Source organism: Gossypium arboreum, chromosome 9 (genome assembly GCF_025698485.1).
Source record: "Gossypium arboreum isolate Shixiya-1 chromosome 9, ASM2569848v2, whole genome shotgun sequence".
Lineage (NCBI taxonomy): Eukaryota > Viridiplantae > Streptophyta > Magnoliopsida > Malvales > Malvaceae > Gossypium > Gossypium arboreum.
Window position 1 is genome coordinate 33,754,299 of NC_069078.1, and position 11,634 is coordinate 33,765,932.

An 11,634-nucleotide genomic window follows, 5' to 3' on the forward strand; every position below is an offset into this window, starting at 1 on the left:
ATGGACTTCACTCGAGGGTATACTCATAGTCCTCAAACACTCAATGAGTTTTTAACATTTTATTTGCTTAGAGTTTAGTCTATAAGTCTATTTCTATAAACAGTACTCAAATACCCTAGACTGCGCTAGGTAGGATGTTACAAGAAGGCACTCCAAGCTCAATTTCTCACCCTCTAGATGCATCAAACTTGGGGTGAATCTTATTTGGTTGCCACAATGGATGAATGAGTTGTCTTTAGCCACCTTAGAGCCCCAAAATCTAAACGGATCATCTTCACTGCGAATGAGCTATTTGCATCACCCTGACACTACTAAGTTTGAAACGAACCTTCCTTGTGTACGAACTATGCTTCATCATTTTGATGCTACTAAGTCATGATGGGCTATGAAAATCATTCTCCACCTCATTGCTTTTAATCTGGGATGGATCTTCTTTGGAAGATGTTTTGTCTTTTGTCAAACTAAATTTGCAAAGTTCAAAATGGGCTTTCCTCTTGTCATGTTGAAGTTGCAAAGGCTCTTCCTACCATGTTGATAGTGCAAAGTTTGAAATAAGTCCTCCTCCCGTCATGTTAAGGGTGCAAAAATTCTTCTTACCATGTTGATGGTACAAAGTTTGAAATGGGCCCTCCTCACACCATGTTGAAGTTACAAGGTTTCTTTTTCTCGCTATGTTGATGTTGCAAAATTCAGAATGGGTCCTCCCCTCGCTGTGTTGAGGGTTCAAAAATTTTTCCCACGTGTTGAGCCCTTCTCACACCATGTTGAAGTTGTAAGGGTTTTTCTCGCTATGTTGATGTTGCAAAATTCAGAATGGGCTCTCCCCTTACCATGTTGAAGTTTCTTGCCATGCTGAAGGTGCAAAACTTCTTCTCACCGTGTTAATGATACAAAGTTCAAAATGGGTCCTCTTCTCACAATGTTGAAGTTGCAAAGGTTCTTCCCACCATGTTGATGTTGCAAAGTTCAAAATGAATCCCCTCGCCATGTCGAAGCTGCAAAGTTGCTTCCCACCATGTTGATTCTACAAAGTTTGGAATGGGTCATCTTCTCACCATGTTGAAGTTAAAAAAGCTTTCCTTACCATTCATAACGGGTCCACCTTGGTCATCACGAATGCCACCCACCTCACCATGTCGGTGTTGAAAAAAAAAATCAAAATTGATTTTTGCCTCGCCACAACATCATATACCTCAGCAATCGCCAAAGTCTTGGTGGAATAATATAACACATATTCGATCGACTTCCAATATTTGTTGAAGTCTCAAAATATTTTTTGAAGTCAACTGAATTCAATGGTTGATCAATGCTCGAGTGCCTTGGCCATCGCCAAAGTTTTGATGGAACGATATAACATATCTTTAGCCCATGCTCAAAATTTTTCATTGTCTCAAAAATATTGAAGTCAACTTGCTTTCCCTTCCTAGTGGTACGCCTTCGACTTCAATGATTGATTATAGATGAAAATACTCATTGTGGTCTTTGAAATACATCATGATGAGCTTAAAAACACAAACAAGCCAAGATAAAGAAAAAAAAAAAGTATTGTATGAACAAGTGCAAAGTGATCGTTCTCGACGCAAAATCATAAAGCAAACCAAAGTTCTGAGAGAACGACAGCTTAAAAAACTTGAGTACTATTCCCCTCTTTTGCTTGCTTCATCGACACAGTCAACTCCAAAGATTTGTTGCATCATCCAAGAGACTAGCTGCAAGAAGAAGTGATGAATTTAGCATGACCGGGATGCTCCTTGGGATAAGAAAAAAAATGCAAACCTATGGATTCTATTTATAATGATGCAAAATAGAGTCTCGATAGGAGTATGAGGCAATGCTAGAAGCTGAATTTGAAGTTAAGTTTATTGGAATCACTTTGGCGATAATCAGAGTCCTGGTGAATGTATGACTGAAGGTAGGGTTTTTTTAATTTCTTAAAACAAAGTAGAAATCTCAAATTACAATTGGAAGGGCGATGCACGCGATTAGAAAAAAAAAAGAAATGTTTGATTTGGTGGACCCTTTGATGTGGACATGCTGATTGAAGGAATTTGGTGGCGACAAATTTATTAAAAAACAATTAAAACTTTTTTTTTTGACATAAAATTTGCTAAATCAAGAATGATAATTTTTTTTAATAATAAATCAAGTTGAGAATGCAGATGTAATTTCAAGATTAGTTGACTTGTCCCACTTCAAAATTCGTGTACATGATCAAGTGTTGAAGGAGCGTTTATAGACAGAAAATTTACGATCCAATTATAAAACGATATGTATCAGGCTAGAATTATTGTGAGTCAAAACCAAATTTATCATGGATGAAAATGATAATATCATATTTATGTCATAATTATTATTTTTAATTAATTTAAATTAATTAAGAGATAAATACTATCTTTTATATTATCATTAATTAAAAATAAAACAATGCGTCATAATATCAAATGATTATTCTATTTCTAATTAATTAAATTAATAAGACATAAATAATAAATAATAAATAATAAATAGGGCCAAGGCCCATTTTATAATAATGTCCCAGATCTTATTTCAAAAAATAACAAATAATAAATAAAGGAGTTTGATTTCTAGAAGAATAATTGAATAGAGTAGTTAAATTCACAATGACTCTATTTTATTCAAGTAATTGACACTATAAAAATAGGTCACTCAAGCTATATTATACATATTGACAAGTTCAAAAAACTCATAAAATCTCTACATAATTCTCTAAATAAGTCCAAGCACTTGAAAAATTTTGAAGAACGTCATATCAGTTCTGAAGGCCAGATCTAGTTCAAATTTACAAATTCGACTTTAAATTTTTAAAATCAACTTTTGACTTGAAACTTGTGTGTACATCATAAACCAATATTTTATCTAAAAAAATTATCTAGTTTGCTAATAACGAAGTGTTTAATTTTGATCACTCAGAATGATTTTCACTCACCATAATTTTATTTGAATTATTAGTTGGAAAAAATAGAAACATTTTTTTTTCTTTTTAACTCCGTGTTTTTATCATCATTGTTTTTTCTAACTCCGTTTTGATATTCTGTATTCACCTAAATTCAGTTGACAAAGCGAAGGTTAAGGGTTTTGATAGAAACGTAAATATCTTTTCAGAAGAAATGCATGGAAGAGTGGACCATAAAAATATCGTGCGTGTGTAAATATATGTGGTTAGATTAGGTTAAATTGACTTGGATACTATCGTCAAAAGCTTAATTAAATTTAGAGCGGCAGTCAGCTAGAGATAGGTCTAAATTTGAAGGCTTTGAATTTTTCCACACTCAAAACCATGCATCGTTACTACCGTTTCAGCGTGGAAATAATAAGATAAACAAATACTACTACAAAATAAATAAATAATTTTTTTCTTTCAAACAATGAAAATCGTTTAATTTAATTATTTATAAAACATATATATAGAGAGAGAGTAGATTTTCAGCATGAATACAGTAGTTTTATATCATGTATTAAATATATTATTTCTGTGTCATATGTATTTCTTTTTTCAAATATAATGTATTTGAATAAAGTTAATTTTACTAATGAAATATCACACTAATTTTCAGCAAATGTGAAACTAAAGCTGTCTTTTCTATTCCACTCTAAGTTTTTTAATGATAAAAAATTCCAACCTAAGTTGACATTCTACCATTTGAACCACGAATTTGTCAAAATTTATAATATAAAAATTCTAATTTCAATCAATGATTCTTAAGCTTTTACAAAAGGAGATACTATTCAAAATTCACTAATGAAAACCTAGAACTGATAAAAATAAAGTAATTTCATAACATAAAGAAAAAACGGAATAAATAAAATAATTTTCAATGAAAGAAAGCACTAAAGAAAAAAAAAAAATATATATATATATATGTTTTTAATGCATGCAGATTTGAAGAAATAAAACGAATTTCTCTTATTTTAAGATCCATTAACAATAGGGAGAAAAAAAAAAGTCAGTTACTTTGTTTTCTCTTCCAGCATCCATTAGTTGGTAAACAAAAATCTATTTCATTAATTCCACTACATCACATTTTCTTTTCTTTAATTATTTTTCTTACTTCGTCAAGAAATAAAAATTTGAATCATACCTTTTTTACTACTAATAAATTTTTTACATATTTACTTTAAATCGAAAAAAATATTTTTAAATATTTACTTTAAATCGAAAGAAAAATATGTTTAACGCATTTCAATTATGTCTTTCTATTACAATGCATAATTTTTCATACTAATAATAGTTGAATTTACATATATCATATATGGATACTCATTGTTTCATTTATATTTTAAAAATAAATATATATTTCGTAAATAATTAAATTAAGAAATATATTAATTGTTCAATTCTTATAATTTTAAAATCTATTTTATTTTTAATGTAAATTAAACTTCAATACAAATTTTATAACAGGGCCATAGAAGTTAAGTTATAGAGTAAAATATTTTAAATAAATTTAAAACTAATTGAAAATATATTGCTTTTAAAGTTAAAAATAGATTTTTTTGAGAAAAGAAATATTGTTATTCTCGTGAGTTTAAACGATCGTACAAAGAAGAAAATTAAAAAAAAAAAGTGTACGTGGAAACTTACTGCTGCAGCTATTCTTACTTAATTATTATTATTTATTTATGATTAATAAAATTTATTTATTTATAATATTCTAAAATCAACGTTCAGACAACTCCATTTCTTAGCTCAGACATCCTCTCTCTCGCCCTTTCTGTCAATCTCTCTCTACGCGATCTAGTAACTGACTCACAATTTCTGTAAAGCTAAAAACTTAAGTTCAAAGTTTTGAAATTTTCATCTGTTTCAATTTAGATTTCTAGGGTTTATTTTAAATATTCTGTTATGCTTTTTGCTTCTTAGCTTGCGATGATATAAACCAAAATTTCGCAAATTTATCAGTGGGATGGAGCTCAGATTCGTAGCTCCAAGCATGTGAAGTAAGTTCCTTTTTCTTTGTTTTGTTTTATTTGGTGTTTAGCAATATATGTTAGCTATTATTTTTGTTAATTTTGGTGTTCATTGGAGTGTTTTTTTTTTTTTAAATTTCTGATATGTTTTTGGAGTTCGTATGTAGATCTGTTGGTTGGAACTAACGGTTTCGAGAAGTTTTCAGATCGTAATTTTTTGTTTGGTTTCGGAGAAAATTGGAGAGGAAAAAGAAAAAGTTAGAGTATTAAATCACGGTCTCAACAGCAAAAAAAAAAAAAAAAAGTTTGAGATTCACAATATTGTGTTTTTGGGTTGTAATATGGATTTTGGGAGATGTTTGTTTCAGATAGGGATTGAATTTGAGTTTGTTTATTGTTATAGAAAATAGATGTGATTACTTTTTATTGTTTCTCTTTTATTTACATTGGTGAAATCAAAATGTTGTCCTGTTGTGTTTTCGAAGAAGTAAAAGTGCAATAGTCTGAACCTGGTTGTTTTGGGACCTAAAGTAGTTATCTGAGGAACACCAAAGGCTGAAGGCAGTAGAGAGTGAGGTTTAAGAGAACTTTTTTTTCAGATTTATGATAACATCTGTTCTGAATCTTTTAGTGGCATGCATACCATGTAGTCTATTCCTTTAATAAAGAAAATGAGATACCGTGGTTTCTTTGAGGCATGCTTTCTAAAGATTGTTGTTTCTATCTATCCGATGAAATTTGTTGTTGTAGAAGATAGACAAAGATGCACTAACTGATTTTTCTGTCTAAGATGCACTAACTGATTTTTCTGTCTAAGTACTCAAAGTAGGTAATTCGTGTGTGGTATGGACTATGACTGTGATATTGTGATGGTTGTTGAGTATTTATGCAAAGGTTTTGACAAAAACTAAGCATTTAGTCTTTCCTCTGCACTTCTATTTTCCGTTTTGTCTGCAGATTCCAGTTATTGTGCTGGTTGTGAGGCTCATAGGATTCCAGCTCACAATCCAGAATTCTTCAAAGCTTCACTATTGTGAATTGATTGTATTAAAGAACCGAATCCTTTATTGTTGTTGAGCTCTACGGTTTCAGTATTTGGAAATGGATTTGCTTTAGGAACACTTGCCAAGTGGTATATCATATCAAAAAAAATTGAAACATGCCTTCTTGGTGGGGAAAGTCATCATCCAAAGAAGTGAAGAAGAAAACAAACAAGGAAAGTTTCATTGATACCTTACACCGGAAATTTAAGATTCCTTCAGAAGGTAAACCAAACAGTAGGTCAGGAGTATCTCGTAGACATGGCAATGACACAATTTCAGAAAAGGGATCTCAATCCCGACCAGAATCTAGGTCTCCTTCACCTTCTAAACAGGTATCTAGGTGTCAAAGTTTTGTCCAAAGGCCTCATGCTCAGCCACTGCCACTTCCTGATCTGCATCCTGCAATAGTGGGTCGCACAGACTCTGGAATTGGCATATCATCAAAATCAAGGCCAGGAAAAGGCTACAAGTCATCATTATTTCTGCCTCTCCCAAGACCTGCATGCATACGTCATAGGCTAAATCCTAATGATACAGATGGAGATTGCGTTACTGCTTCAGTTTTCAGTGAGAGCTCAGCTGAAAGTGATGATCCCACCGACTCACATCATCGTAGTCTGCAAGCAACTGATTATGACAATGGGACTAGAATTGCGGCAAACAGCCCTTCCAGGTAAGCCTATATGTGTCTTGTTAGTGCTAGAATGAGGATTTCTTATTGCCCAAGCATGGTATTGTATTATTTTATGTTTTACTTCTGGTTTTCTTCTCTTATCCATTTGCTAAAAATCTTATCCTTGACAAAATTTTACTTATTTTCTTGCTGAAGCTTGTTGCTCAAGGATCAATCTTCTGCAGTCAGCCAAAGTAACTCAAGAGAGGCAAAAAAACAGACTAACATTTCATTCGGTTGTAGTATCTCTCCAAAAACACCTAAAAGAAGACCTTTAAGCAATCATATGCCAAATCTTCAGATCCCACATAATGGTGCTTTCAGCAGTGCTCCTGACAGCTCCATGTCAAGTCCATCTAGAAGCCCATTGAGAGCTTTTGGCTCAGAGCAAATAATGAACTCCCCTTTCTGGGCTGGAAAGACTTATGCTGATGTTACTTTGCTTGGATCTGGCCACTGCTCCAGTCCTGGGTCAGGTCAGAATTCTGGGCATAATTCAATGGGTGGAGATATGTCAGGACAGCTATTCTGGCAACCAAGTAGGGGCAGCCCTGAATATTCTCCAATACCTAGTCCTAGGATGACCAGTGCTGGTCCCAGTTCGAGAATTCATAGTGGTGCTGTCACCCCTATTCATCCTAGATCAGCAGGAACAGCTACTGAAACACATACTAGTTGGCATGATGATGGAAAACAACAAAGCCACAGATTGCCCCTTCCTCCTGTAACAACTTCCATTTCTTCTCCTTTCTCCCATTCAAATTCAGCAGCAACATCTCCCTCTGTGCCACGAAGTCCAGGAGGGGCAGAGAATCCTGTAAACACTGGGTCGCGGTGGAAAAAAGGGAAGCTTCTGGGTAGAGGCACATTTGGTCATGTTTATGTTGGTTTTAACAGGTATAATCGTCCAAAGGAATAGTTGTTTAATTTCCCATCTTAAAAACGACATCTATTGCCCAATGGTTTATGTCGTATCATCCTTAGCTGAGTAATAGAGACTGATGTTTCTTTGTTTATAATATTTTATCAATTACATGTATTTGAAATATCTTACATGATATAATCCAGTGGGCATCTAAGATTTCTGCATGTCTGCTCTTTTGAAATATTTGCCAATGATTGCCATTTGTTACTATGCCTACATCTGATTTCATTTTCATTGTATGTCAGTGAGAGTGGTGAAATGTGTGCGATGAAAGAGGTTACGTTATTTTCTGATGATGCCAAGTCAAAAGAAAGTACTAAGCAGTTGATGCAGGTAAACCAAATTTCTGCCAGTTTAAATATGTTTTCAACTGTCCAGATGAAGCGAAAGGAAATAATTGTTTCCTTGTTATTCTTAAACTTGGTTATATGGCTTTGAAGGAAATGCATATTCTTATTTCTCTGACAGGAAATTGCTCTGTTGAGCCGTTTATGGCATCCAAATATTGTGCAATACTACGGCTCTGAAAAGGTGCGTCCTATGTTCGACAATTTGTTTTATTGGCCTTAACATCTTGTCTATTATGGTTACTGAAAGTTGTTATTGAGATATTGGGAAGTTGCATTGACTAATGGATTTTGTCCAAAAGAGTTATTCTTTTATATATGAAGAAATAGTGAACCATATGATGTTATGAAACTTTTGGGAATTATTTTTATGCTCACTTAACTTACTAACCACGAAACACTATTAGTTGTTAAGCAATTTCTTAGAAAAAATAAATAGGGGCAAATTACTGTTATGCTTCTCTTACAGAACTATGAATAAATTCCTGAACAGGTTGATGACAGGCTTTACATATACCTCGAGTATGTATCTGGTGGGTCTATTTATAAAATCCTCCAGGAGTATGGGCAGCTTGGTGAACTAGCAATTCGCAGTTATACTCAACAGATCTTATCTGGGCTTGCCTACCTACATTCTAAGTCTACCGTCCATAGGTGAGTCAGGTTATCTATTCCTTGTTCGATATGTTAGAACTATAACTTCATGGCATCTCTACTAAAATATGCATCAAGGAAAATATTGTTCATCTTACTATCTTATATTTCTTGTACAGGGATATTAAAGGAGCAAACATACTGGTAGACCCAAATGGTCGAGTTAAGTTGGCAGATTTTGGGATGGCAAAGCATGTAAGTCTAGGATTAATCACTTTCTGTTAGAAATGAACTTAATCAGATTAAAATGTAGCCAGCTCTTTGGCTAAAAAAAATTGTAGTAGCCCAAGCTTGAAGATCAAATTATGACTTATTTAATTCTACATTCCTATTTCCTGATTAGATCTTTTCTGTGAGGTTATTTCCAACTTATAAGGCATGCTTTGCAGATTGCAGGACAGTCATGTCCACTTTCATTTAAAGGAAGCCCTTACTGGCTGGCACCTGAGGTTAGACATTTTTTTTTCTCACTGGGTTTATTTCAAGTTCTTTCTAATCCATTGCAAAGGGGAAACTGACATGGTTTATGTGGTTTGAGCTTTCTCCAGTTCTGAAGTTTTCTTTCTATTATTTTCCCAGATTATAAGAAACCCTAGCGGTTGCAACCTTGCTGTGGATATATGGAGTCTTGGATGCACTGTTTTGGAAATGGCTACAACGAAACCTCCTTGGAGTCAATATGAAGGGGTCTGTTATAAGAATAGAAAGATGGGAGATTTTAATTTCAAAGCTGTTTAATTTGCCTTTAATAATAGCAACTTTTTTTTGTATCTTTTATTTCTATTTATTGTGTGATATTTGTATGTCAGGTTGCGGCTATGTTCAAGATTGGAAATAGCAAGGAACTTCCACCAATTCCAGATTACCTCTCAGATGAAGGAAAAGATTTTGTGCGCCAGTGTTTGCAACGCAACCCACAACATCGTCCTACTGCAGTTCAGCTTTTAGGCCACCCATTTGTAAAATATGCTGCACCTTTGGAAAGGCCTATTCCAGATGCTGAGCCTCCAGATCCTACCCCTGGCGTGACAAGTGGGGTGAAAACTCTGGTATTTTTCTTTTTCATATTATTTTATCTAATCCATTATTAGGTTTTGAGCATGCATTATATGGTTGCATTCATTTCCTTCAACAGTTCATTCAAGGGATGAAATATATTTTTTATAATTGAAATAAATTTCTGTATAAATGTAAAACGGGTGACAGTCATTGCTGTAATTTCCAGACCTAAAATGATTTGCAGTAGTACATTGGACCTTGAATGATATATTCTGAGCGCACAATAACTTTTCAAGTTTCCATCACTTCATATTGAAAATCTCCATGGTTAGCTGGACAAGAACTGAAGGTATGATATGATATTGATTTTGGGATTACAAACCGTGCAAGAGGCATCATATTCCTTAAGTTGACATTCTCGCTGCACTTTTTTCTTGTTTTTTTTATTGTGGCGGGTAGAGGTCTTGCCTTGTGTAGGTTACCGTGTGTAATAAGGACTGTGAATGAAGCACCATGTAACGCAGAAATGTGTAGATATGCCTAATTGGTCTCCTCAATACTCCCCTTGGAATTTTGGTATTTCAGACCTTAAATCTCATTGGAATATTCTCTCATGTTTTGCCATCAGGGCATTGGACAAACCAGGAATTATTCCTCCCTGGAGTCAGAGCAACTTGCTGTTCATTCATCTAGAGTTCCGAAACTGCATGCTAGGTCTCTCTCTCTTTCTCTTACTCTTACATACACAAACTCGAATATAGATGATAAAAATGATGGTTGTTAAGTCTCATTTCAATTCCTTATTATGCAGTGATATCAATATTCCAAGGAATGTATCTTGCCCTGTTTCACCCATAGGAAGCCCTCTTCTGCATTCAAGGTCACCGCAACAACTAAACGGAAGAATGTCTCCTTCTCCCATATCTAGCCCCCGGACCACTTCAGGCTCGTCTACACCCTTGACAGGTGGCAGTGGTGCTATACCTTATGGTTATCTGAAACAATCGCCTTACTTTCAGGAGGGTCTTGGTAGCATGCCAAAGCCCTCAAATGGTCTTTATGTCAGTGGCTCTTCCTGTCATGATAATAATCCTGACATTTTTCGAGGCTTGCAAGCAAGTTCTCACATCTCTTCTGAACTGGTGCCATCAGAAAATGACATTTTAGGAACTGGAAGATCAGTCCATGGGGAATCGTATGATGGACAGTCTGTATTAGCTGATCGTGTTTCTCGACAGCTTCTGAAGGATCACGCAGCAATGAGCCCATCCCTGGATCTAAGTCCCAGCTCTCCTTTACCTTACCGGAGTGTTATTATCTAAACTCAGCTTTGAAGATTCACCGATCAGAATGTCTTTTGGGTCTTACGGGATCAATTTGTATTCATCACTTTTAACTTCGTCTAAGGCAGCATATGGGTCAAATATGGAACCTGAACAGAAATTCGAGGAATAAGGTTGGAGAGCAAGGAAGTGAGGTGGCAGGTAGGTCATTTGCCAAGGATCGGGGTTTAGGCGTTCAATAGATCATTTATTGATTCCAGTTAGATGTTCAATAGACCATTTATTCAGGTGAAAATATTCCCGGAAAATAAGAATGTTGCTGCCGTACGGCATGAATCTTGTACAGGGTTGAGTGTGTAAATCAACTAATGCTTGACTGAACTGCAGTGGTTTGAAGTTAGTTGGCAAAAATGTCTTGGCTGCAAATCAAGGGGAAGATCATCGGCTTTCGGTAGACACAGTTGTACAGATGTTTTTAGGAACCAAATCGGAATTCCGAGTTTTGTGATCAGTAAAAGGATCTGAACTAATTCTAATGCTCTAGTGCTCGACATGATTCATTGTACGTACAGTACCAGTAGATTGAAGAAATCTAATTCCGTGGTTCATGCACTTTACGACCCTTGGTGGTTATTTTACAGGTTTTGGTAGCTTCACGATCTTGTTGCATTTAAAGCTTGCATCTGTACATTATACTTTGAGGAGAGAGACCCTGCACTACTGAAAGAGATTTAACACCAAATTGCTTTAAGCATCCAAAATTCAACCGTGAAGTGAATTT

General features: G+C 34.7%; 1 protein-coding gene across 2 annotated transcripts; it reads left to right on the forward strand.

The window, feature by feature from the left end:
- The first annotated feature begins 4,665 nt into the window (after positions 1–4,665).
- On the forward strand, positions 4,666–11,626 carry LOC108456665 (mitogen-activated protein kinase kinase kinase YODA-like). Of its 2 annotated transcripts, XM_017755237.2 has the most exons (13): positions 4,666–4,779; positions 4,883–4,959; positions 5,887–6,645; positions 6,802–7,542; positions 7,816–7,903; positions 8,039–8,101; positions 8,411–8,571; positions 8,691–8,766; positions 8,961–9,020; positions 9,151–9,258; positions 9,381–9,620; positions 10,199–10,284; positions 10,382–11,626. In XM_017755237.2, exons 3-13 carry the CDS (start codon positions 6,089–6,091, stop codon positions 10,890–10,892), a joined length of 2,691 nt encoding a protein of 896 aa, XP_017610726.2. In that variant the 5' UTR covers positions 4,666–4,779; positions 4,883–4,959; positions 5,887–6,088; the 3' UTR covers positions 10,893–11,626. The 2 variants fall into 2 exon arrangements, with proteins under 2 accessions (XP_017610726.2, XP_052875197.1); XM_053019237.1 differs by having other exon boundaries at positions 4,666–4,959.
- The last annotated feature ends 8 nt before the right edge of the window (positions 11,627–11,634 follow it).

Bases quoted from the DNA above. Each gene is read 5' to 3' on its own strand.
- LOC108456665 (XM_053019237.1), top strand. From the start codon at position 6,089: ATGCCTTCTTGGTGGGGAAAGTCATCATCCAAAGAAGTGAAGAAGAAA. The intron at 7,543-7,815 runs GTATAATCGTCC...ATTGTATGTCAG, and splicing joins GTTTATGTTGGTTTTAACAG to TGAGAGTGGTGAAATGTGTG. The intron at 8,572-8,690 runs GTGAGTCAGGTT...TTTCTTGTACAG, and splicing joins TCTAAGTCTACCGTCCATAG to GGATATTAAAGGAGCAAACA.